Source organism: Opisthocomus hoazin, chromosome 39 (genome assembly GCF_030867145.1).
Source record: "Opisthocomus hoazin isolate bOpiHoa1 chromosome 39, bOpiHoa1.hap1, whole genome shotgun sequence".
NCBI classification, from domain to species: domain Eukaryota; kingdom Metazoa; phylum Chordata; class Aves; order Opisthocomiformes; family Opisthocomidae; genus Opisthocomus; species Opisthocomus hoazin.
Genome location: NC_134452.1, coordinates 1,107,178 through 1,132,177, shown reverse-complemented (window position 1 = coordinate 1,132,177; position 25,000 = coordinate 1,107,178). Strand labels below are relative to the sequence as shown.

Here is a 25,000-nt window from a genome sequence, read left to right as displayed (position 1 = left end):
CCCGCTGCGAGTCCTTGTGAAGCCCAGCAGCATTATTCAAGCCCTGGGGGCTCGGCCAGAGCTGTGCCTGGGCCCCTCGGGGAGACAGTCAGGCCCTCAGCCTCCCCTGCCCTGCCCCAAAGGAGCCAAAGATCACAACTCCTCCAAAGAACAAAAAAAAAAAAGAACAAAACTCCCCCAATTTATTGCTTGTACCGTACAAATACCAGGGCAGGCGAGAGCTGCCAGCCAGCTGCTGCCACGCCAGGGCTGTTGTGCCACTGTGCCCACCACCACATTGCTGAGGGGGGGCTCATCCTACCCCCCCCCCTCCAGTATTTTTAAATTAATTCAACTGCATTGGGGCAAAGAACTCAGAAAAAAGCATCTTTTCTCCATTCCTCCCCGTGCAGAAGTGGCACCAGGTACCAAATTCCCACCTCCAAACTGCAGCCCCGGGCTTGGCTGCGCCAGGCAGCAAGTCCAGCTTGTCACGGGCCTGGCTTGGCGACGCGGGCGTCACGGTGACGGCAACGCTCCCCAGCTGCCACGTCCTACCCGTGCCGTGCCACGCCAGCGGGGCTGCAGCCACCGGCCTCGAGCGGAAGGCGTCCACAGAGCGCGTGGGGATCCGTCGCCAGCAATGGATGTAAGGAACCCAGTCCTGATGCCAGCAGCCAGCTGTGCCAAGCTGCCACGTGGCAGCAAACGCCCTGTCCCTCCGCGACATCACGCCACGACCCGAGGCTGTGGGTTCCAGGGATGCCGTCATCCACCGGCGATGCTGGAGGACGCGGCCGGTGTCACCGAGGGCAGCGTCACCACAGCTCCTGGCTTTAAGGCACTGGAGAAGCCCAACTGTTGCTTTTGGGATTGCATTTTCCTTCGGGCTGCGGGGTCGGGGCGCTCCCTCCGCCGAGGCACCGACTCGAGGGTACAGCTGGGTTTCGGTCACTGCAGGGTCAGCTGGAAGTGGAGCTGGGAGGATCCGCGGGGCCAAGATGCTCCACGCAGTCTCAGGGGGTCCTGCCCTGTTGTGCCCCCCACTCCTTGGGGCAGCTGGTACTGGATCCTGGCCCCAGGGTTGTGTTTTGTGGTGTCCTCCCTGTACCCCCCATCCCCCCCCATCAAAACAGCTTCTCCTCAACTGGGAGCAGTGGGTTCTACTGGGTGGAGGGCTGGCTGAGCTGCTTGGGTGTCAAGGCCACAGTTGTGGGGAAGGGGGGGGGGGGTTGGTTTACAAAGCTGCAAGCACTTCTAGGGGTTTAAAAAATAAAAATAATAATTAAAATCAAAGCAGTCCCAGGCTAGGGGCAGGAGGTACGGCTCAGTGCTGGTGGGAGCTGTGGAGCAAGAGCACGTGGTAGGGGTACAGCTTCCAAAAGCCGCCGTGGCGCAACGCCAGCGAGGCGCAGCATCCCACCCCCCTTCTGCCAGGCACAGAAGAGAAACGCCCCTGCCGTGAGTGACCCCTCGAACCCTCCTCCTCCTCCTCCTCAGAGGCTGAATCCTGCTGCAGATGGTTACTCCCGTATGCTGGCGGAGTAGGAGAACTGGGGGAAGTGCGTCCGCTGGTCATTCTCCAGGGAGCTCACGTTGTCATCTGCAAAGCCGGGGATGGGGAAGGGTTGAGGGTGAGGGAGATGCTGATGAAGCCTTCCTTGCGTGTTCACAAGCCTCCCCGCTCCCTCCTACGGCAAAGATGCCACCAAAGCTGCCCAAGGCCTCTCCAGGGTAGCGAGAGGGACGCCAAGCTTTTACAGAGGTGTGCCAGCAATGCCACCAGCCCCTCAGATGACACCTGCCACCACGATGGTGACAGGAAAATGAGGTTGCAAGAGAGAAAGGGGTAGAGGTGACAAAGGGGACCTCCATTTCTGGGTGGCTTTGGCACTCACAGCGATCTGGCGGGGTGATGGTGATGGACTGGGCGGTGAACTCATCATCGAAATACCGTGTGTCGATCTCAGATGTCACCTGGGGCTTGAATGGTGGGATGAGCTGATGGGAGATCAGGAGAAATTTGCTCGCCGGCAGCGTGCCAAGCAGCCACCTGCCCCTTCAAAATGCTCCCTTCCCTTCCTACCTTCTTCTGCACCACATCCTGCCAGTTGATGGGGGCGAAGAAGCGATGCTCCATCACCTCCTTAGCGTCGCTGGGACCTCCGCCGAGCCTATGGGCACAGAGAGGCGCATCCAGAACTGCCGCCTGCGCCGTGGGCTCCGCTGTCCGTCCTTGGCAGACCCTCACCTCTGTTTGGGATCCTTCTTGAGCAGCCCAGCCAGCAAGGATTTGGCCTCGGGGCTGAGGGTACGAGGGAAACGGATCTCCTCCATGAGGATCAGCTCAAAAAGCCGTTCATGGTCCTGGTTGTAGAAGGGGAGGCGACCGCACATCATCTCGTACATAACAACCCCCAGGCCCCACCAGTCCACGGCGCGGCCGTAATCGTTGTCCTCCAGGACCTGTGCGGGGGAAGATGGAGAGGACGGTGCCAACGAGGCAGAAGAATCAGGCGGCAACAAGAGGAGGGAGAAGGGAAACCCGTTTAGATACAACCACTCCGAAAACCCAAGCATTTGGAAAAGCCCCCACTGAACCACTGCCATCTTGGACTTCAAAAGTAACCTCCACAGAAAAGCTTCTTCAGCACAAGAGTTTCGAGGAAAGCCTGGCTGCGGAAATGCTGTAAGTACCTCCGGAGCCAGGTACTCAGGAGTGCCACAGAAGGTCTTCATGGTGGCTCCATCTGTAATGCCTTCCTTGCAGAGCCCAAAGTCAGTGATTTTGATGTGGCCATCTTTGTCCAGCATGAGGTTTTCCAGCTGAAAAAAAAAAAAAAGCAGACAGGTGGGAAAAAAGGTTTGAAGCTGAGTAAAGTCTGCAGCACAGGAGTGGGATACTGCTCCCCAAAAGGCTCCATCGGATGGCTGGGGTCTCCATCCATCGCCATGCGATGGGGATGAGGGTAACACCTCCCTGCAAGGCAGGTTCAAGCTCTTTCTGCTGAAGCCAAGCTCCTGCCCTCCCTCCTGCAATAACATATGCTAAAACATTCCCAGCCCCGAGCGGAGAGCAGCTCTTTGCCACCCACAACGAGCAGGAGCAGAGAAAGGTGGCTGCCATCAGCCGAGTGTGATGCTCCACTGGCTGAAACCCTTCAAGATCCCACAAGGTGATTTTTAGGGGAGCTGGGAGCTACTCCACACCCCCAAAACACCAGCCCAGGAAGATTAAAATTGCACCAGTGCCAAGGTAGGGTGAAGGCACCGCTTATGGACGCCGCTGCTGCTGGGCTGGTACCTTGATGTCCCTGTACACCACGTCTCGGGAGTGCAGGTACTCCAGCGCAGAGACTATTTCCGCGCCATAGAAACGGGCTCGGTCCTCTGTGAAGACACGCTCTCTTGAGAGGTGGAAAAACAGCTTGAGGGAAATTGAAAAAAAACAACAGCTGATCAACAAGCGCTTAAAAAAACCCCCCAAAAACCCCCCAAACAGTGAAACCCAGGTTAATCACTCTCAGCACGCAGCTAACGAGGCCATGCGTGTCCTACGCTCCTCGCCTTGAACACTCAGAACACCAACCGCCCCCCTCGGCTCTGCTGGTGGGAGCTGAGGGGTAAAACACGACCACGTGTCATCTGTGCGGGGTGCTGCGCCATCTGCTCGGTTCCCCCTCTCAAGGGAAGCGTGTTGAGGTGGAGAAACAAAGCTGGAGGTGAGCACAGGGCAGAAGGTAACCGAGCCAGCAGTGGCTGGAGGTCCTGCTTCCTCCCCTGGACGGTCGCTTCCTGCACGCAGTAGCCTGGCTGCAGTATCAAGTGCCAGGAACGCGAGCGAAGAGCCAGGAAAGCTCAGGGGGAGAGGAGAGCAGCCCGCTGGCGAGCTGAGGGCAGACTGTGGGACAAACTGTCTGCCAACACGCTGAAAGCAGGCATCGAACACGCGGACGAGATCCTCCCAAGCCCCGGGGCAGGGTGGGCATCGGGTCTTAAGCTCCCACCTCTCCCCCGTTGGCGTACTCCATAACGAAGCAGAGCCGGTCGTTGGTCTGAAAGGCGTATTTCAGTGCCTGCAGGAGTGGAAAGAAAGGTCTTGGAGAAGCTGCAGAGCTCTGCGCTTCCAGAGGAGGTGGCGAGGGGAAGGGCTGTTCTGGGACGCGCCGGGCACCCCAGCGTGCTGTCCCCTTCGCTCCCTTGCTGCCAGCAGTCATCCTCACCGTGAGGAAGGGGTGCCTGGTGTTCTGCAGCACCCGGCTCTCTGTAACAGTGTGCGCCACCTCGTCCTGCAAAGCGAGGAGAAAGGAAGCGCCGTTTATCCCCCATCCTTTCTGGAAAATCAAAGACTTTTCACTGCTGCCAGCTATTCCCAGAAAAAACACAGGGGTGAGAGCTCAAAGCGCCAACCTCTGTCCTGTTTTCATCCCCATGGGGCAAAGGGCTCGGGTTCGCTAGCTGGATCGTCCAGATCTGCACCCCCGAGACAGGCGAGCGAGCGAATCCCACGGTGTCACCCAGCCGCACGTTACAACGCGCGCCCAGGGTTTTGAAATCAGGGCGATTCCTGGAATCACCCAGCATTCAGAGCAGAGCAGGAGCCAGCCATCACTCGCCAGCTTCGGGGGCACATGGTACCAACATTTTGGGGGAAGGCTGGACTAGGTGACCTTTAAAGGTCTCTTCTAACCCGAACTACTCAAGGATTCTGTGATCCACTACGCCCTGCTGGCTCCCAGCTCTTCCCCTCACCCTCCGCTGGGGCTCGGCACGTACTTTTGCAATGATGACCTCTTTCCGTAGGATTTTCATGGCGTAATAGCGGCCCGTGGCCTTCTCCCGCACCAAGATAACCTTGCCAAAAGTGCCCTTTCCCAGGAGCTTGAGGTAATCAAAATCGTTCATGGTCTGGGGAGAAATGGAGAGATGGAGGTGAGAGTTTGCAGCACGGGCAAGCAGGATCCAGGATGGGAAAAGGTTTTCTGAGCCATTTCACCTGCAGTTATCCCAGTGACAGCAGACACCACGGGGATGACATTTATCCCATAAACCTCCCTCATTCCTCTGCAGTCTCCATCTGCCAGAATCCCACTCGTGGCAGGAGACAGTGCGGCACCGGGGGCAACTTACGGCCTTGGTGCGGGTTTTGCTGACGGCCACCTCCATCTCCTCGGCACTGGTGCTGTCACTGGGAGATCCACACTTGTAATCCATCGTGTCTGCCTCTGGTTCCTGGTTCTTCAGGCTGTTGGCTACCGCCTGGATGGCTCGCATCCACTCCTCACTATGGAGAAAAAGGGATTGGCAACATAGGGAGGTGGTGGGGATCACCGAGGGGGGCTGTGCCTCCCCCTCTGGCCTTTGCAAGCAGATGGGAGTCACATCCGAGGGATTTCAGGGCTCTCTTCCAGCTAGGATCAACGCAATGTGCTACTTATCCCGGATTCCCAAAGGAATGGGGCATCCTGTGCACCTACCGCTCTTCAGGAGAGTCCACGTGGAAGGTCCTCTCAATGACTGTCGTCCACTGCAAGCATCGGATGACGAACGTGTTGGGCCGAGGCCGCTCGGTCTTCATCAGCTGGCACTCTGCGAAGGTTCAAAAATAAATGTAAAAAAGGGAAAAGGATGGTTTGGGATCAAACATCCTCATCACAAAACCTTCCCCAATGACACTTCCCCTCTACACTGCCCTGGTGAGGCCCCATCTGGAGTACTGTGTCCAGTTCTGGGCTCCCCAGTTCAAGAAAGATGAGGAGCTACTGGAGAGAGTCCAGTGGAGGGCTACGAGGATGAGGAGGGGACTGGAGCATCTCCCCTACGAGGAGAGGCTGAGGGAGCTGGGCTTGTTCAGCCTGGAGAAGAGAAGGCTGCGAGGGGACCTAATAAATGCTTACAAATATCTGCAGGGTGGGGGTCAGGAGGATGGGGCCAAGCTCTTTTCAGTGGTGCCCAGCGACAGGACAAGGGGCAACGGGCACAAACTGAGGCACAGGAAGTTCCATCTGAACATGAGGAAGAACTTCTTCTCTCTGAGGGTGACGGAGCCCTGGCCCAGGCTGCCCAGGGAGGCTGTGGAGTCTCCTTCTCTGGAGATATTCCAGCCCCGCCTGGACAAGGTCCTCTACAACCTACTGTAGGTGACCCTGCTTGGGCAGGGGGTTGGACTGGGTGACCCACAGAGGTCCCTTCCAACCCCACCATTCTGTGATTCTGTGAGGAAGAACTTCTTCCCTCTGAGGGTGCCGGAGCCCTGGCCCAGGCTGCCCAGGGAGGCTGTGGAGTCTCCTTCTCTGGAGATATTCCAGCCCCGCCTGGACAAGGTCCTGAGCAGCCTGCTGTGGGTGACCCTGCTTGGGCAGGAGGGCTGGACTGGGTGACCCACAGAGGTCCCTTCCAACCCCTACTATTCTGTGATTCTGTGACACAGGGGATGAAGACACCGTGCCCAAAGCTGGCTCGTAGCTACAGACAGCCCCGAAGCTGCCCGCACCAAGGCACCTGCTACCGAGAAGTTATTCAGAGGCGGCAAGCCGTAGTCAGACATCTCTGGCCGCTCCTTGTAGCCGATGAAGGAGCCATCGCTTTTCAGCAGGAAATATCGTGGACGCCACGTTTTGATGTATTCCCCTGTGAAAGAGAGGGGGTTGTGATGGGTGGAGCAGGGGTTTTCGGGGAAGGACCCCTTGTAGGGTGGCTCCTGTTGCCAAGATGGAAAATTAAACGGCAGAAGGACACCTCGTAGATGGAAAATTAAGCAGATGTTTTTCTTCAGGCTGTTTCTAGGAGCTGCTTTGGAGAAGCTCCTGCAAAAAGCTTCTGGCTGCTGGAATTTAGGAGAGGTGTGAGCAGCAGGTTAGCCTGAAACACGCTCGCTCTGAAGGAACACAGCACAAAAACACTTCGTGCTTCCCCTGGCAGCTCCAAAATTGACCTGAAGCAGCCTTGGCAGCTGCAGATAAACAGCATTGGAGGGAGGCCCTGGCTTCTCTCTGGCTATATTTGCCCAGAAGGAGGAGGAACCCACAAACCTGCCGGACACAGGGATCCAGCTGGGGTGCTGGTGGAAGAAAGGCAGCTGGAGACGGATGGCTTTCGTGCCTGCTCCCTACGCCAACTGCCCTCGGCAAGGAACAGAAAAGCAAGAGCCATCTTCAATAGGTCTAAAAATAAAACCCCACGTGTGCAGCTGCTCGAACGCTGCGACATTCCCCACGTACAGCTAAAAATAAAAGGGCTGGCTGGGGGTGTTGCTGCAGGGCCACCGTGGCAGGTGGCTTGGCAAACCGGGTTAGAGGGTCTGCAAGCAGATGTTTAGATTATCCTCTAGCTTCCCAAAGTAGCAAGCAACTCAAAACGATGCCGCTGGAGGATTTGCTTGCGGCACAGACCAAACGCCAGGGAAGTGGCATTGCTGTTTGCCAGCTGCCAAGCTGAGCCAGGAGCAAGAGAAAACCAAAGGGGAAAGCTGTCGGCAGGTTTTGGGATGCCCTGCAGTGCCAGGGTGCCTTGTGCCCCGTTCTGGGGCCAGGGGAAGCGGAGATCCCCCTGCATTTGTGCTGGGGAAAGGTTAAAATTCCTGGTAACTGGAAACCGGAGCTCTCGTTTACTGGTGGCAGCTGCAGCACCGGACTCCCCGCAGGGACCCAGCCTTGGAGGGATGCCACCACTGCTGAGCTGGCTCCCTGGCTCACCTCCCTCACCTCTCTTGTGCAGCCAGCCCTCCTTCACGACCGAAACTTCGTTCATGGTGGTGCCACAGGCTCTAACCCCCTCTCTGCTGCAGGACTGGGGAAGCGGCTAATGCCGCCGGCGGCGGCTGCGGGAGAAGCGGCGAGAGCAGAGACAACCTGCGGGAGAAGAGAGAGATGCTCAAAGCAAGCCAGCAAAGTTCCTGACACTTTTCTTTCCCCTCCATCGAAGGGAGGCAGTTTCAGCACAAAGCCACCCCCACACACCGATTAAAAACCGCTCTGCTGCACCAGTTTTCCAACCTTCCCCCCCCCCCAATTAAAAATCAGCGTGGCAGCCTTGCACACCTGGAGGTGCCAGGATGGAGCAGGTTTGTCGGTATCATCCCTCTACCTGGCCACCACGCGATGAGGGATTAAAAAGCCGCAGGAGGGTTGGACAAGCTCAGGGGGTGCACAGTCCCTTGCAAAACAAACAGCTAGAGAAAAATTAATCGGAGTCACCTGACAGGATTAACTCCCTGGGCTCCAAAATCCCACTATGCTAGGCGGCGGGACGAGGGGACGTGCCACATGCCAGTGGTGGCTGGAGGGGACTGCTCCCCCCTTGGGCTTCCCCAAAGTCACCCTGGGCTCACTGCCCGCCCCCATCCCCTGGCTTTAAGCAGGGCAAAACCCAACCCCACAAACTTACAGCCGGGTGCAAGAGGGTTGGGGGTTTTCCAGCTGCATCCAAAGCCAGGCAAGAGCCGGAGCAGCCTGAGATGGATTCCCCAGACGCAGTGTTATCCTGACAGAGCTCCTGTTCCCCTCCAATCCTTCTGGATCAGTCCCAGCGCTTACCTAATTCCCAAACCTCCAGCCTAGTTTGAAAACCTCCGATCTCACCTTTAAAGGTTCCTCCACCAAAGGGACAAGGGGGTTTCTGAAGGGAAGCCCGGCAGGCGGGAGGAAAATCATTTCTCTTCCTCGCTCCCATAAATCTGCCCGTGCCTTCCTGATGGGAACCTCGCCCCCGTGAGCATGCTGCGACGGGGAGGAGGATTTTGGGGACTTGCCCCCAAAACTCCTCTGCTTGCCCACCAGTGGGCAAGAATGCAGGGCAGCCAGCCAGACAATTCGGGCAGAACAAACACAGGCAGGACCTGGCAGCGCACAGAGCTAACGTTTCTCGAGCTGCTGAAGGGTTGACCTCTGGACAGATCCACTCCCGGACAGGCTCTGGCAAAGAGCTCATCGATTTTAATTAAAAAGGAAATAAAAAGCTTGCTGCAGAAAAGGGCTCTCAGAGCTAGCCTGGAGAGGCTGAGCCTGCTGCAAGTGTCCCACGAAGGATCCAGATCGTGGATGCAAACAAGATCACAAGAGGCTTTGATAAAAAAAAAAAATCCCCCAAACTATGAAAAGCAGCCCCTAAATGAGCGATCTGACCATGACAGAGGGTGCAGGATTCTGGGATCGGCTCATCCTGCAGCAGAGATCCAGCACAGCAGAGAGGATCCAACGCATCCGTGGCACTGGAGGTGGGTGAAACACAGTCAGGATGCAATGAGCCTTCGAACTCGGTGTTGGAGCAAAGACGATTTTGGTGATGTCTGGGCATCGCTTGTTTGCATCCAGGGCTTGTTCCTGCGCTGCACTAATTATCCTGGCTGCAATTACAAGCTTTTAATTGGTTGTACCTGACTTTTCATTGTATTTTTGTGCAAAGCACAGCATGGCCAGGCTTTTGGACCCAAAGCCTGTGGACTTCTCCGAGCCGCCACCAAGTCCTCCTCAAACAGCAATATGAAAAATACGGTGCTGGCTTAAAAAGAAACCCCAAATCGTTGCTTTTTGGGTGTGTTTAAGGAGAATTACAACAGCAGGAGAATCACGATTCAGGAATTGCTGGCAGCTTGAAGCGTCAAACCCCACCATGATCCCCTCCTCGTCCTTGCAGGCACCAGAGGATTTTTAGTGTGAACCTGACAGCTAACGAAGAGCAGGAACAAGCAGCAGTCACTGGACATTCTCTGAGCTCTGATCACCGTGGTTATTTCTGATGACGGATGGGGATTGTATCTGCCACCAAGGGATCCTGACAGCCCCACAGACGCCACGAGAGTGGTTTCCAGGCACGCAGCAAAAAACAGCAAGTAAAAAAACACCAAAAAAGCCCCGTTTCAGGCATGTTCAAGAGACTTTAAGCTGGCTGTGAAGCAGCGCTGTAAAAGATCTGCGTCTTGAAGCGTGGCAGTGTGCATCCTGTCCGAGCGATGTGCACTGAGGAGCTTTCAGAGAACGTTTGAAAGGTGTTGGTGCTGAAAGCCACAGGCACAGCGTGGCCCAAGCCCCCTTCTCCGGAGGGGCCTGCGGTTGTTACTCATGCGGGGGCAGAGCCCCCAGCCAGGATCGTTCAAGGGGTGGCCAGGGAAGGGGATGGGTCCCCCAGTTCTGCTGCTCCTCCCTAGAGGAGTAACACTGGGGGGGTCCCAGCACAGGTCCCCCCACCCAGCAGAGATGACCCCAAATCCTGCTCTCCCATGGCAGAGCCCCCCCCGGTGAGAGACAACCCCCAAAGCCCAGAAGCCCACAAGGAGCCCCCCAAGCTTCACTACCTCGGGCCCCTGGGACAGGGCCCTCCAAGCCTGCCAGGGCCCTCAGACAGGCCCCCCCATGTCATCCCCCTGGCTAAGCACCCAAGCCTGCCTGGGCCCCCCCATCTCAAGCCGCTGGCACAGCCCCCCCACCCCGGTCCTACCACTCACCCCCATCTCAGGCCCCCCAAGCCTCCCACGGCCCCCCATTTCAGGCCCCCCGATCTACACAGACTCTCCCAATCCACTCACCCCTAGGACACAGCCCCCTCCTCCCCGTAAGGCCCCTCAGCCTAACTCAGCTCCTCACTGCAGTACGGTCCCCCTGCCCCCGGCGGCGGGTGGTTCGCTCCACGCAGCATCCCCCTGCACCGCAGCGGGCGGGCGCATCGCGGGGCCGTGGGAATGGGGGGGGGGGCCACTCCTTCCCGCCCCCCTCCCCTCCCCTCCCCTCCCCTCCCCTCCCCGCTCCCGCGGGTGGTGCGGTCCCCACGGCGCCGCTCAGACGACGGGCGGGTCCATTCGGCGGCGCGAGTGAGGGGGCGGCGCCACGCACCCCTGGCGGAGGGGCGCGGGTAGTGCGCTCCCCGCGGCGCCCAGCGGGGGGCGGGCGAACCCATTCGCGGCGCGGGGGGGGGGAGACCAGCAGGGTTGACTCCTTACCCGTCATGGACGCTGCAGGCCCGGCCGGCTGCCGTCGCTCATCCCGGTGGCGGTGGGGCTTCCTCCCCCCCCCCCCCGTTCCGACTTATCAGCCCTGACAGCGCCCGCTCTCCCGGAAACTCCGCCCACTCCGGGCCCACGCACGCAGGAAGCGGAGACGGACGGGGAGGAGGTGGGGGGGCGGGGGGTTGAGGGGGGGCACGGAGAGGGAAGGACCCCGCTCGCTACACCAGGACGCACTGCGCAGGCGCCACACCGCCCGTTTCGACTGCGCATGCGGCTCGGGGCCACCGCGCCTGCGCGGAGGGGCGGGGCGCGCGGCCTCCCAGCGCGCGTGCGCCTCTCGCCCTGCGGCGGCTACCCCGCCTGCAAGCGGCGGACACACCTCCCGCTTCCGGTTATGTGCATATATTTAAATACATTTGCATAATTCGGCACTCCCACCACTCACGCACGGCCAACGAGAAGAGGGTAAGGCTTGCTTGATGCCCGCAAGGCGCGGGCACTGCGGGGTGGCTGCGGCGGGCCCCGGGGGGCTCAGCGGACACCAGACAGAGCCATTTCCACGCTTTATTGCACAGAGCTCCCCCTGCTGGTGGGCGGCGCCGGAAGCGAAAAACTGGGAAACCCACTCATTTCAAACACCAAACAATGCCCGAAGCGCAACGAAAACCTCCCAAAAGAGGGCAAAATAAAGAAAGTTGTGTTTTTTCTTATTAGAAAGAGTCACTGTCACGGCCCCGACTCCCCACACAGCTGCCTCCATCTCCACTGGCTTTATTCTGGGGAAAAAAAAAGTCTTTTCAGGGTTTGCAGCAATGCTGGACAGGCACAGAGTGAGGACACCCCCGGCGAAGGCGCCAGGAATAAATCTGGGGGGAAGCAAATTTTGGGGGCAATAAAGAATTTTGGTAAAACCCCACCGCGGCCGTTGTAGGTTTTATGGTGGGATGAGCTCAGGCCTAACCCCACGAGCGGCGGATTGAAGGCGTCACTTCAATTAAGGCCATTTTGAGATTTTTTGAGCCCCCAGGTTTTTTTTTTCTCAAGCTTTTTTGGGATTTTTTTATGTTTTGGAGGCCGCTCTGAAGTTCTTCAGAGTCTCCGCAGCAAGCCACCACCGCGTAATGATTATTTGTGGAGTGTTTTGGTGCAAATTCCTAAATACAGGAAAAACACCTGCAGCGGAGAGAAAAAATCAGAACAAATAGGGGAAAATATCCCTCAGTATGGATTCTCCAGGTCCAAATTCCTAAATACAGGAAAGAACCTGCGGGGGGGGGTGGGGTTGTTTTGGTGCTGGTAGGAGATGGAGAACAACAATTTGGCCTCGCAGCTGCCAGCTGTGCAGGCAGGGCCAGGCAGGGATGCCCAGCAGGCAGGAAATCCAGATGGAAGGGCTTTTCCCCTCTTCTCTCCGCTGTTTTCCCGTGGGATTAGTGTCTCCCTGTGGGATTGGCGTTGTGGCATTAGTGAGGAGGAAGGCAGGATGAGACTCTGCTGGTTCTGGAGGGTGAATAAATGGAATGGGGGACAGCAGACAACTGTTGGCAGGGGACAGGACAAGCGGAAAACCGTCAGGACGACCCATCTGGTGGGGGACGAAGCGTCGCGGGATCAATCCGGTTTCTTTCCCAGCCGTTTAAAGACGCTAACAGTGCCAGTGCTGTCCATCTGAGCGCCGGGGGTCTCACTGGTGCTGCTCACCTTCCCGCACCCCCAGGTCCTTTTGATTGTCATCCGAAATTCGGGTTCGCTTTTATCCTTCGTGCTGGTGACGTTGCCGTCCTGGGCTTCAACTGACACCGCAGCGATACTGATGACACCCATTTTGGACGCGGCTGCTTGCGGTTTTGCCGCCATACGGGTATCGGGGGTGTTCCTCTGACTGAGCTGCGGGATGGCAGCGGTGACAGTGACCGGTCTGGCCTCCGAACTGGTGGCTTTTGCCTTGACGGTCCCTCCTGGCTTAGTGCTTTCCTTACGGGGAGGTTTGGCAAGTTTTTTTAGGACACCAGCATACTGGAGGACAGAGCAATCGTCGTCGCTCTCGGTGGCTTTGTCCCCGTCGGTTCCCAAGGCATCACCCAGTCTGCTGAAGACCCCTGTGGGCTGGGAGACAAGGCAGGGGGAGCCCATCAGCACCCACACCGCCATTTCAGGTGCCTGATTTACCTTCCCCTTCACCCCTTGAAATTCTGCCACAGGACACTGGTGAGATGGAGACTGACCTCACCCACAAAGCATTTTGGGATGTAACGATGCAAAACCCTGCCTGAAGGAATTAAATTAACGATTAGGCTATAAAACATGTCTATAAATCATCCATAAAATCATATTCCCTCTTATATTTCTTCAGGGGCTCAGTCTGCACCTTTACACCCCAATACTTCCATGCTGAGGTTTTTACCTGCAGAAGCAAGAAAAAAATCTCCTGTAGCCCCAGATAAAGAGCTTTTTGCCTCCAGAGAAGAGAAAAAAACTCCTGTATCCCCCATTAAAGGAGTCAAAATAGAAGCGCAGACGAGGATCATCCGGGGATTGAGGATCTGCTTGCCTTTGGTGGCTCCATCCTGCCTTTCCCTGGTGCTTCCCCACCATTTTCCAGTTATTTCAACTTTCCTTTAGCCCCTCCATGGCAAGCAGGTGGCTGCCAATCCCAAAATAATCCTGGGGGAGAGGACTGCTTCGGCAGGGGGGTTGGACTAGATGACCCACAGAGGTCCCTTCCAACCCCTACCATTCTGTGATTCTGTGGCTCCCATGTCGGAATCCTGGTGTGGTTTGGCACAGCTGCCAAGAGTGATGGCTAAACAGAGTCACAGCTGAAAACCCGCGTCCTCTCACCTTCCCTCCTGGGGTTGTGTCCCCTTTTGCCTCAGCTCCCAGCCGTTCAAAGACAGATGTCCTCTGCAGACCTGCAGTTTTCAAGAAAACGTGTTTTTTTGGAGGTTTCCATGGAACATTAAACTACGCTGGATCAGCACCGACGGCTCGTGGTCTTTCAGCCCTGTCCTATGGTCAGGGAAGCCAGCAAAATAAAATCCACTTGATAGAAGTGTGCCAACAGCCACCTGTCCCCTTCTTCCTAAGGCTTAAATAGATGTGAGCGGAACCTTTACGACTTGCAGTGAGTTAATACATCCTTGGAATAACACAACTTCTACCCAATAACTCTCTGGATGCAAAAATCCTCGTGGGATTTTCAATGATGGGTTAAACTGGGACTAAACTGGGCTTCTGGAAGAGGAAACGAAGATCAAACCCCGCTGCCGGTACCTTTCGCAGCTTGCTGCTCCAGGATTTTCTTCGTCCTTGGCGTGGTGCCCTTGGGCATGCTGATGATGTATTTCCCTTCCATTTCTGCCGTCACCCGTCGGCGTTTTACTGGGATCGTTGGATTTTCGTCTGCCGCGTCGCATAAACCTGGTGGGATGAAGGAGGAGTGAATCCAGAGTTCTGGTTGCAACCAGACTTCGGAGGTAGAAGGGTTTTATGAGCGCTTGGGCACAATCCCAGGCTCAAGTGAGCTCTGAGAGCGGCTGCTTCAACACCAGCAGATCTCCTGCAGTGCCTGGCGCTCTGCAAACACCCTCCTGCCCCATCTCTAGCTACTCCTAACCACAAAATCAGAGAATTGTTTGGGCTGGAAGGGACCCTAAAGAGCATTCACCCCTTGCCGTGGGCAGGGACATCTCCCACTAGATCAGGTTGTTCCCAGCCCTGTCCAACCTGGCCTTGAACACTCCCAGGGCAGGGGCGTCCACAGCTTCTCTAGGCAGCCCGTTCCTGTGTCCCACCACTCTCACAATCAAGAATTTCTAATGGAAATCTTCCCTCTTCCAGTTTAACACCCTTCTTCCCCATCCTGCCTCTACACCCCCTGATAAAGAGCCCCCCCCTTCCTGTAACTCCCTGCAAGCACTGCAAGGCTGCTTCAAGGTCTCCCTGGAGCCTCCTTGTCTCCAGGCCGAACCACGCTGACTCTCTCAGCCTGTCCTCGTATGGGAGGTGTTCCAGCCCCACCCCGATCACTGCTCTGGTCTCCTCTGGACCCACTCGTGCAAGACCTTGCACTTGGCCTTGTTGAACTTCACCAGGCTGGCACAGGGCTCCCCTCTCCAGCCTGTTACAGTTCCTCTGGATGAATCCCCTCCGTCTGGAGCACCAACCTTCCACCCTCAGCTTGGGGTCACCCCCAAACTGGCTACGGGTACACTTGAGCTCACTTTCCATGTCCCCAAGAAAGATGTCAAAATGTCAAATCATACTGGTCCCAGTACAGACCCCTGAAGGACCCTGCTCATCACTGTTCTCCACGCAGACACCGAGCCAGAGTGCAACCATCTGGCCAACTCCTCACCCACTGAGGGGTTCACGCCTCAAATCCCTGCCTCTCCATTTCAGAGACAAGGATGTAGTGTGATTAGCTCAAAAACCCCGTAGCCGGATCCAAAGCAGCTGTTAAAATTCGACGAGGGGGGGGGGTGTTTAATGGAAAACAGGAAGTAAAAAACAGCTTCTGGCATTGTTTCCACCGGGATCTGTCGCCTTCCCTACCTGCCTTTGCAGCAGCCAGTTTGTTGGAGACGGTAACAGAGATTTTGGAAGCATGGGGCTGTTGTCGGATGGGGGTGGCGGGAGGCGAGTCTCTGCTTAAGCTGTTGGCGATCATCCGGCTGGCGGCTGAAAGGGGAGGACGGCATGGTGAGGGAGAGGTTTTAAACCCCAAGGGGCTTCAGTGAGCGCAACCAGCATCCTTCTTGTCGGCTAAGTCGAAGAGTGGTACTTCCCCAGGATTATAGGGAAGGCAGCCATCGTTTGAAGCCTTCATTCTCAAGATAATTAATGCACCTTGTCAATCAGGCGAGGGGATTTAATCTCCCAGAAACCTCCCTCCCGCGCTCACCGCTGTTGGCGTTGCGGCGCAGCTCGGCTTGAACACTGGGGGAGCTGGGGCAGAGCGATTCAGTGGCTGCCTTGCACATCTCCTGCAGGAAAGAGCACAGAGGAGGGTTTTCCCTTGGGGTCTTCGGAGGTGAAGAAGGAGCCTCGAGCCAAAACTTTACTGCCAAATGAGCTGGTGAGGCTTTACCATACCTGCCTATACACGATTTTTGCATGTTTGAGGATGGCGATGATGTCTCCCACCACTGTGATGCCCAGCTCATTCATGATTTCCTTGTTTAGATCCATCAACATGTTCTTCTGGATCCTGTGGTGAGGAAAGACCTAAGTTAACGAGGTCTTCCCTCGTTGTGAGCTCTGATTAATTAGCACTTGATGGAGGTGCACCATGATATTCCCAACCTGAGTTTGGATACCACCGCCCTCAGAAACAGCACTGATAATGAAAAAGAAGTTTGGTGCACATGAATAACTAATGTAACTAATAAAAGAGTAAGATAATCTGTTTACTCCTTCCTTCACCCTCACCAGGGGGATCTTTCAGTGCTATTTTCCCCCCGTGACGCGACGAAGAGGCACCCCTCACTGCTGACCTCACCTGTTATCCACAAACATGACAGCATAGTTAACAGCGGGGCCTGGGGGGATCCCGGCGTCCTTGAAAAACTGAATCCATTCAGATGTTGCTAAAAAAAACCCAGGGAAAAGGAAAAATTAAGCGGATATGCAAAAGGGGGTGGGGCAGTCGCCTAGGTTTTGGCAGGCGCCAGCCAAGGGGCTCATTCCGGGCATTTGCAGCTGTTGTCACACAGTTAAAGGGATCAGGAGGAAAATGGCTCCTGGGATGGCAGGCGGGATGGCAGGGAGTGGTTTCCCTGGTGCAAATACATGAGTTGAGGGGTTTTAGGGCAATTTTGCGTGGTGGTGGGGGGCAGCAGGTGTGCTCGCGGGGAGGGAAATGTCCCTTACCCATCGTGACAGACACCATGGTGGAGGAGCCGGAGGACATGGGCATGGGGCTAGGCGGCAGCGCCAGGAGCAGCCTGCCGGGTGAGAGAGCGGCCACGTGGCTCCTCTGAGGGCTGGCAGGCAGGCAGGGGGCTGCTGCTGCCCCACACCCCCTCCCCTTCCCTCCCTGCCCCCTCCCCCTGCCCCACACCCCCTCCCCTTCCCTTCCCTCCCTGCCCCCATCCCACTGCCCCACACCCCCTCCCCCTGCCCCACACCCCCTCCCCTTCCCTTCCCTCCTTGCCCCCTCCCACTGCCCCACACCCCCTCCCCTTCCCTTCTCTCCCTGCCCCCTCCCACTGCCCCACACCCCCTCCCCTTCCTTCCCTGCCCGCTCCTCCGGCCCCACACTCCCTCCCCCTGCCCCACACCCCCTCCCCTTCCCTTCCCTCCCTGCCCCCTCCCACTGCCCCACACCCCCTCCCCTTCCTTCCCTGCCCGCTCCTCTGGCCCCACACCCACTCCCCCTGCCCCACACCCCCTCCCCTTCCCTTCCCTCCCTGCCCGCTCCTCCAGCCCCACACCCACACCGCCTCCCCCTGCCCCACACCTCCTCCCCTCCCCTTCCTTCCCTGCCCGCTCCTCCTGCCCCACACCCCCTCCCTGCCCGCTCCTCCTGCCCCACACCCCCTCCCCCTGCCCCACACCCCCTCCCCTTCCCTTCCTTCCCTGCTCGCTCCTCCGGCCCCACACCCCCTCCCTGCCCCCTCCTCCGGCCCCACGCCCCCTCCCCTTCTGTCCCTGCCCCCTCCTCCAGCCTCTCATCCCCTCTCTCCCCGCCTCGCCCCCCCTCACCCATCCGCTCCCGCCGCGGCCCATCCCGCCGCCTCCGGCTGCCGGGCCAGGCCCCACCGGAAGCCGCGATCTCGGAGCGCCGGAAGTGATGTCACCGGCCGGCCCAGCGCGCCGCCCGCCGGGGCCGCTCTAGCCAGCGAGAGGAGGGAGGGGCGACCATAGACCGCTGAGGGCCCGAGGGCGCCTCCCTGCGGGCGGCTCCGGGAACAGCCGCGGACGCCGGGAGCTCCGGTAGGGGGGGGAGGGGGCGGGAGGCACCGGGCACCCTCGGGACCCGCGGCCTTGAGCGGAGCCCAGGCCCTGAACCCGGCCCTAAGCCTGGCCCGAACCTGGCCCTCCCTTAGTACGGCCTGGGCCCTGCACTCAGCCCCAAGCACGTCCCTGGGTGTTTAAATTGGCCCTAAATGCGTCCCCGGCCCTGAGCAGGGCCCTGGCCCTGAGCCGGGCCTGAGTGTGGCCTGGGCACTAAACTCGGCCCTAAACACACCCCTGTCTGCTTAACTCGTCCCTAAATGCGTCCCTGGCCCTAAACAGCCCCAAAACATCACCCTGCCGCTGGCCCTAAGCATCATCTGAACCCCGAAACGCAGCCCTGACCCCCGCGTTCAGCTGAGCCCCCCCCGGCCCTACACCCTGCGCCCCTTCCCCAGACCAGGGCAGGGTCTGGAGGGGGCTGATCCCTGGGGCCCAGCATCCCCGTGGCGGGGGGTCCCCGAAGCACAGCAGCGGGGGACGGGGGTGTCTGCACCCCGAAATTGGGGTGCCCCACCCTATTCCCAGGGAGGATCAGCCCCAGTGGTGGTGGTGGGGGGAAGGACCAGGCGCTTCCCCTCCCCGCCCCAAACAAGCCAGGGCACGTGGATCCCGTGAGTCAGCCGGGAAGGCCTCTGCCCTGTCCCGGTTTCTGGGGCAGGAGGAGCACCTTCTCCCCTGAAAATCCTAGCTGGGCCACACCCTGGGGCGGTCTCGCCTGTCCAGGCATGTCAGGAGAAACCCGGTTCGTTGCGTTCCAGCGTCACGCCGGGATGAAGCCCGATGGCGCCTACAAGCAGGTACGGTGCTGGCGGCACCCCGGGACCCCAAACTGGGGCTTATGGAGCTCCCTGCCCCATCCTGGCACCCTACAACCCCAAACTGGGGAACTCCATAGCTCCCTGCTCTGTCCTGGCTCCCTAAAATCCCAAACTGAGGTGCTCCATAGGGCCCCTGCCCTGACCCAGAGCCCTACAACCCCAAACTGGGGCACCCTGTGCCTCCTATTTCCACCCAGACCCTGCACCCTATGGGGACTCCTGGCAATATGGGCAGGAGGGCACTTCTCCCTGGGCATTTTGGGGTGGGTTTTAGCCACAAACCAGCCCCCACCCTGGTCTGGGGTCCCCCCACCCAATTGTCTGCCCCCCCACCACAGCTGGACCCACTGGAGGACCGTGGGGCGCAGCCCACCCGCTTGCCACCGAAGGTAACTCCCCCACTCTACAGGGGCCTGCTTTGGTGCTGGCTGGATCTGGTGCCATCCCTTGCTGGATTCCACCGGTGCTCGGGGTGCCTTTTAACCACATAAATTAATTTATTCCTTAATTTTGGGGCACCAACGCCCCCTCTCCATCCTAGTACTCCTGCAGCGTGTTGCTCTCTGCCATCCTCCTTACCCTCTTCATCCTCATCTTCCTCCTCTTCTTCAATCTCTGGCTGAGCTCAGCCCTCCGTGGTGATGCCGGCAGTGATGCCGGTGGAAATGCCGGATCCTGCAGTGACACGTGCAGGTAAGGCAAGCTTATGGGGGGGGTGGGTAATGCCCCCCTGAGACGCTTGACATCCTGGCGCTACAATCTCACCACTGCCAGCACCACCAAATTTCTGCCATAGGATCGTCCTGGTGGAGAGCATCCCGGAGGGAATGACATTCGGTGACGGTTCTGTGCTGAATCCGTCCACCTTCTCCACATGGATGAATCTCCTGGGGACCGTCACCCGCAGCCTGGACATTGCCTCCTTCTACTGGACCATGACCAATGAGGACACACGGACACACGAGCCCTCTGCTGCCCAGGTCTGCACCACCGGCGTCTGGCACATGTGGCACAGCTCCGGTTCCTGCGCTTGAACCTGGCACTGGCTGCCATTTGCTCACCTTCCCATCATTTTTAATAATTTCTGCAATTTTTTTGGCCTCAAATCGTGTGCTGATTCAGGGTGAACAAATTCTGGACGAACTCCTCCAATTATCCCAGCATGGCGTCGCCGTCCGAATCGCTGTCAGCCGCCCATCGGCAAAATCACCCCTGAACGATCTCCAAGCGCTGGAGCAGAGCGGTGAGTGATGGGAAAAAACCAAAACTGGGGTTTCTGGGGGATTTTGAGTGGGAGACGCCCAACTCGTGGTCGTGCAGGTGCCGTGGTGCGCACTGTCGATATGCCACGGTTCACTGGCGGCGTGCTGCACACCAAGTTTTGGCTTGTTGATAGCACCCATCTCTACGTTGGGAGTGCCAACATGGACTGGAGGTCTTTGACTCAGGTGAGTAGCGTGGCAGCACCGTCATACGGTGCTGAACCTGTGCCAAACGGCACAGGGGCTATCCCAGAACCAGCCTCCCCACCCCCATCGAGGGATACTCTGTGCCATAAGGTGGGACTGGAGAGGGATGGTGGCACCGTCCGGTGGTGTGAGAGTGCTACTGTGCTGCTCACTGCAGGTGAAGGAGCTTGGCGCCGCTGTATACAACTGCAGCTGCTTGGCCAAAGATTTAGGCAAAATTTTTGAAGCTTATTGGGCTCTTGGTGTTCCTGGTGCTTCCATCCCAGTACCGTGGCCAGCAAATTATTCCACCACCTTCAACATGGAGACACCGTTGGAGTTGAAGCTCAATAACACTGATGCCGCTGTTTACTTCTCGGTACGTCCCCGATCCACCGTGGTTGGTTTTCTCAGCGCCGAGGACTGGCTGTGCCAGTGCTTGATCCATCTTTGATGATTCTGGCAGAGCTCCCCACCAGCTCTCTGTGCTGCTGGTCGTACCCAGGATCTTGGCGCGCTTCTCAACGTCATCGATGCTGCTGAGGACTTCGTGGACGTCGCAGTGATGAGCTACCTACCCACCACCGAATTTTCCTACCCGCAAAGGTTCGTATGGTCCTATGCCAATCCTGGCTTGCTGGCACCAATGGTGCCTAACCGCTTTCCCTCCCCAGATTTTGGCCAGCAATTGATAACCAGCTGCGGAAAGCTGTCTTTGAACGCCGGGTCAAGGTTCGGTTGTTGGTGGGTTGTTGGCAGCACAGCCGAGTGACCATGTTCCCCTTCCTCAAATCCCTCGCTGCCGTCGCCGATAATCGGACCCATTACAGCATGGAGGTGGTGGGTATCGTGGTGTGACCAGGGCATGCCAGCAGGTGATGCTTCAGTGGGTGGACGATCTCCTCCCTCCTCACAGCGACTTTTCGTGGTGCCATCGAGTGCGGCGCAAGCCCGGATTCCCTACGCCCGGGTCAACCACAACAAGTACATGGTGACGGAGAAGGCGGCGTATATTGGTGAGTCCATCGTGGGGTGGCGGTGTCATTGTGTGAGCTGCTGGTGATGGTGGCTTGGGGGTGGTTTTTGGGGTCTCCCCTCAAGTCTCCTTGCAGGGACATCCAACTGGTCTGGCGACTACTTCGTGCAGACAGCGGGATCAGCGCTGGTGGTGAACCAAACAGTGAGCCGAACCAGTGCCAACGCTGCTGCTGGCACCAGCACCGTCCGGGAGCAGCTGCAGGCGGTTTTTGAGCGGGACTGGAGCTCCCAGTACAGCGCCGACATCGGCGAAGCCGAGCGGTGGGAGAGCCTCTGCGGCTCCCGTTAGGCACCGGGGAACGTACCACCGGTGAACCACGGGTTCTGGCAGTGCCAAATTTGGCTGCCCCGCACCAATTTGGGGAAAAAAAAACCAGGAAGAAACAAGTTTTTCTGGACTTTGCATTGCTGTTATTGAGGTGGGGGGTCCTCCGTGCCGTGGTGACCGAGAGCGCCAGACCTTTGCCGAACGCCGTGGTAGCACCAGGAGGGAAGCTGGGGCCCCCCTTGAGTCTCAGCAGTGCCGAACCCGTCCCAGAAAAGAGTCAGATTCAAAGCTCAGCCGTTGGCAAACAATTTATTGGGGATCACTGCAAGAACCAACGCCAGTAGCATCCAGTACAGCCCATCCTGGTGCATCCCTGGCTGCGTTCTCCTCGGCCGGCACAGGGCCGGGTTTTGTTGGTCAGGGTGACCCAAGGTGAGGAAGCGGAAGGTCTTTGGTGAGCTCTTGGCTGCCAGGGTGTTTGCCAGGGTTGCCGTGGTAGCTCAGGGGTGCTGTGGGTGTTGCCAGGTCTGTGCTGGGAGGAGTGCATCAGGTGTAATGTGTGGGTCCCAGCCTGGCCAGGTGAACCCGTCCTTGGGGACGGGGACGGGATGTGGAGGCTTGGGGTCATGCCGCGTCACTGGAGCTCTCTGCAGGGGGGGAGAAGCATGGGAAGGGGGTGAGCAGCAGCCATGAGTGGGGTCTCCACGCCTTGATGGGGAGCTGGGGCATCCAGGGACCCTGAGCACTCAGGGACCATGAGCACCCATGATGTGGGGCACCAGGGGACATGGAGCACTGGAGACCCCCAAGCACCCATGACATGGGGGTGCCAGGGACCCCGAGCACCCGTGATGTGGGGCACCAGGGACCCCGACCGTCCAGGGACCCGAGGGACCTGGGGGACACAAAGCACCCAAGGGACCCTGAGCACCCAGTGTCCCAGAGTACCCATGCCCAGGAGCCCCTGGTCCCCAAGTGAGCCCCCCACCCCGTGGCCGTACCTTGGCATGGAGCGAGGTGTGTAGTCTTCCAGGTGGGTTCTGCTCTGTGATGCCACCAAAGACCACGCTGCCATCATGGTGGCCGTGCTGCTCCTGTCTGCCGGGGGACCCCAGCACAATCAAGTTACCAGCAGTGGCCTCCGTCCTCGGACGCCGGTGATGCTGGCGGTGCCGCATGCCGTAGTGGGTGGGGATGGGGGCTTGGCAGATGTCCTGCTGGCTCTTGTCACTGGTGTCCCCAGCTGGCTCAGCCAGGCTGAGCCCATCCGTCTGGGTGATGGCCTTCTGGATGCTGCGCCGGCCGGTGGGGATGAAGGCACCTTTCTCCATGCCAGGGAAGATCTCAACCATGCTGGCACCCTTACGGGATGCCCTCAAGTCCTCTTGGCAGAGCTGGTAGTACTGAGTGGCCTCGAAGCTGGACTTCACCTGCTGCAAGGAGATGAAGGGATGCTTGAGGGCGGCACTGGGCATGATCCTCTCGTGCGAGTCCCAGGTGAGCATCCTCTTGAGCAGCTCCACCATCTCGCATAGGTCACAGTGCTCGGCCAGCGCCTCCTGGCTAGGATAAGACACCGGGCGGATGTTCACCACCGCCAACTGATCCAGTGAGGAGAAGACATACTTCCTTCTCTCTTTTGGCTTCGCCAGCTCCTCCCCTGGTGGTCTGAGCTGCCAGGAACCAGTGGGATGTGGCACCCATTGGAAGAAGCACAGTGTCTTCTGGGCAGCGCAGAGCAACTCACTTCGTGGTAGGCCCAAGGTGGAGCAGATGTAGCGGACCTGGTCATACTCGTTGATGCCGGGGTAGAGCGGCCAACCCAAGTGAAGCTCAGCTACTACGCAACCCAAAGACCAGATGTCCACTTTCTCGCAGAAAGGCAACCCCAACAAGATCTCTGGTGCCCGGTAGAAGCGGGATTGGATGTAGGGTTCCTTGACATGGTGGACCTCGTTGAAGATGCTGGCTGAGCCGAAGTCAATGAGCTTGATGCGGAAAGGATAGCGCATGTGGTCCACCAGCATGATGTTTTCTGGCTTGAGGTCGGCGTGGATGATGGAGAGCTCCTTCAGCTTGACCAGTGCTGCCAACACCTGTGCTGTGATGGTACGGATATGCCGGACAGGCAATGGCAAGAAGTTGTTCTGCTTTTGGAATTCAAAGAGGTTTTGCTCCAGCAGCTCGAAGACCAGGTAGGTACAGACACCATCACCAAAGGACTCGAGGAAACGGACAACATGTGACTCCTCTGTGTCCACCTCCCGCAAGGCCTGCAGCAGCCTCAGCTCATTCTTCGCCACCCGGCCACAGTGGCCTTCGTTCTTCAAGATCTTGATGGCCACCATCTCCCCTGTGCTCCTCCGCCAGCCCTGGGTCACCTCCCCGAAGGTCCCCTTCCCCACCGTGGCCACCATGTTGTAGTGCTCGGCACCCACCACCAGCGTCCCCATGTTGGGTCAGCTCCTTGCCAGGGGGCTTGGGACCCTCCACTCAGCACCGAGCGGGGGCTTGGGACACTCAACCTGGCCCCCAACAGCACTGCTGGTTCCGGCATCGCCATGACGACACCTTCTGTTGCTGACGTTGTTCTGAGGAGCAACTGCTCCCCTGCGTACGAGACTGCAGCCAGTGTGGAGGAATGCCCTGAAACCCAGCCCCGTTCCCCCAAAACACCTCCCTGGTCCCCCCAAAACACATCCCAGCCTCCCCAAACCCATCCTGATCCTCTGAAACCAATTCCCAGCTCCCCAAAACCAATCCCCGGTCCCCTGAAGCCCATCCCTGGTCCCCTAAAAGCCATCCCAGCCCCTCAAAACCCATTCCAGCCCCAGAAACCCCATCCCTGGTCCCCCAAAATGCATCCCAGTCCCCCAAACACATCCCTGCCCCCCAAAGCCCACCCCCAGACTCCATAGGCAGGGTCAGGGTGTTTTTGCGGATTAACATTTATTCCATCTGAGCTGAGAGCAAGGGGCCGGGGGGGGGGTGGGTGGGGGGAGTGGGGGAGCAATGCTGCCTTCCCCCCTCCTCCCTGGTTAATATTAACACCCGGAAAATGTGCAAGAAAGCTTCACACGTCCCCCCGGCAAAAGCTGGATTAGGAATTTTTGGCGGGTCAAGGAGGTTAAAGAGGGGCTTGGGGAGCAAGTGATGCTCCACCACCCAATCACTGTTCCAGGGGGTCCCCGAAGACCCCCGTGCTTGAGGTGGGGTTCACCGCTCACTGCAGGGTTGGGGGCTTAGCGTCAGCTTAGGCAGTTGAAATTTAGGGGTCCCCTCACCCCTAAACCCTCCCAAAGTGAAGCGTGAGGTGACTTCTGTCATCGCTGACAGCTGGTTGAGTTCGGGGTCTCTGCGGGAGAGCTCAACACCAGGTAACCGCATCTTCCCCTCCTTGGGTTGGGTGATAGGGGGCTCTGGCGGGGACCCCTCGGGGGAGAAGCCCACCCTGGGCACCCATCGCCGTCGCCGGGCCTTGCCCTCTGCTTCCCCGTTGACGTGGGGAAGGGTGTCCACCACCTGGTTGTTTTCTCCTTTCTCCTTTGGC

The 25,000-nt window shown here is 58.4% G+C and overlaps 4 protein-coding genes across 19 annotated transcripts; 1 reads left to right on the top strand and 3 right to left on the bottom strand.

The window, feature by feature from the left end:
- Positions 1-160: 160 nt before the first annotated feature.
- On the bottom strand, positions 161-11,111 carry AKT2 (AKT serine/threonine kinase 2). 7 transcript variants are annotated; one of them, XM_075446186.1, is made up of 14 exons: positions 10,913-11,111; positions 7,683-7,829; positions 6,481-6,609; positions 5,457-5,568; positions 5,110-5,263; positions 4,756-4,887; positions 4,203-4,268; positions 3,987-4,055; positions 3,284-3,406; positions 2,677-2,805; positions 2,231-2,445; positions 2,066-2,153; positions 1,878-1,980; positions 161-1,582 (listed from the first exon to the last, which is right to left on the bottom strand). In XM_075446186.1, exons 2-14 carry the CDS (start codon positions 7,726-7,728, stop codon positions 1,503-1,505), a joined length of 1,446 nt encoding a protein of 481 aa, XP_075302301.1. In that variant the 5' UTR covers positions 7,729-7,829; positions 10,913-11,111; the 3' UTR covers positions 161-1,502. The 7 variants fall into 7 exon arrangements, with proteins under 7 accessions (XP_075302301.1, XP_075302306.1, XP_075302308.1 ...); XM_075446191.1 differs by lacking the exon at positions 10,913-11,111 and adding an exon at positions 10,548-10,705; XM_075446193.1 differs by lacking the exon at positions 10,913-11,111 and adding an exon at positions 10,560-10,705.
- A 358-nt stretch (positions 11,112-11,469) lies between these two features.
- Positions 11,470-17,696, bottom strand: C39H19orf47 (chromosome 39 C19orf47 homolog). Of its 2 annotated transcripts, XM_075446164.1 has the most exons (9): positions 17,624-17,696; positions 16,790-16,863; positions 16,419-16,506; positions 16,013-16,127; positions 15,822-15,903; positions 15,473-15,598; positions 14,192-14,338; positions 13,760-13,830; positions 11,470-13,024 (listed from the first exon to the last, which is right to left on the bottom strand). In XM_075446164.1, the coding sequence occupies exons 2-9, from the start codon at positions 16,833-16,835 to the stop codon at positions 12,530-12,532; spliced, it is 1,170 nt and encodes a 389-aa protein (XP_075302279.1). In that variant the 5' UTR covers positions 16,836-16,863; positions 17,624-17,696; the 3' UTR covers positions 11,470-12,529. The 2 variants fall into 2 exon arrangements, with proteins under 2 accessions (XP_075302279.1, XP_075302280.1); XM_075446165.1 differs by lacking the exons at positions 16,790-16,863; positions 17,624-17,696 and having other exon boundaries at positions 15,822-15,934.
- Positions 16,545-21,564, top strand: PLD3 (phospholipase D family member 3). Of its 9 annotated transcripts, none has more exons than XM_075446163.1 (12): positions 16,545-16,655; positions 18,637-18,675; positions 19,035-19,085; positions 19,238-19,389; positions 19,493-19,676; positions 19,819-19,939; positions 20,017-20,144; positions 20,323-20,523; positions 20,611-20,750; positions 20,819-20,984; positions 21,061-21,160; positions 21,257-21,564. In XM_075446163.1, the coding sequence occupies exons 1-12, from the start codon at positions 16,545-16,547 to the stop codon at positions 21,469-21,471; spliced, it is 1,608 nt and encodes a 535-aa protein (XP_075302278.1). In that variant the 3' UTR covers positions 21,472-21,564. The 9 variants fall into 9 exon arrangements, with proteins under 9 accessions (XP_075302278.1, XP_075302274.1, XP_075302272.1 ...); XM_075446159.1 differs by lacking the exon at positions 16,545-16,655 and adding an exon at positions 17,724-17,854 and having other exon boundaries at positions 19,249-19,389; XM_075446157.1 differs by lacking the exon at positions 16,545-16,655 and adding an exon at positions 17,724-17,854.
- Positions 21,565-21,740: 176 nt separating this feature from the next.
- HIPK4 (homeodomain interacting protein kinase 4) lies at positions 21,741-23,903 on the bottom strand. Its single transcript, XM_009933237.2, has 3 exons — positions 22,452-23,903; positions 22,022-22,097; positions 21,741-21,916 (listed from the first exon to the last, which is right to left on the bottom strand). Exons 1-3 carry the CDS (start codon positions 23,901-23,903, stop codon positions 21,741-21,743), a joined length of 1,704 nt encoding a protein of 567 aa, XP_009931539.2.
- Between the last annotated feature and the right edge of the window lie 1,097 nt (positions 23,904-25,000).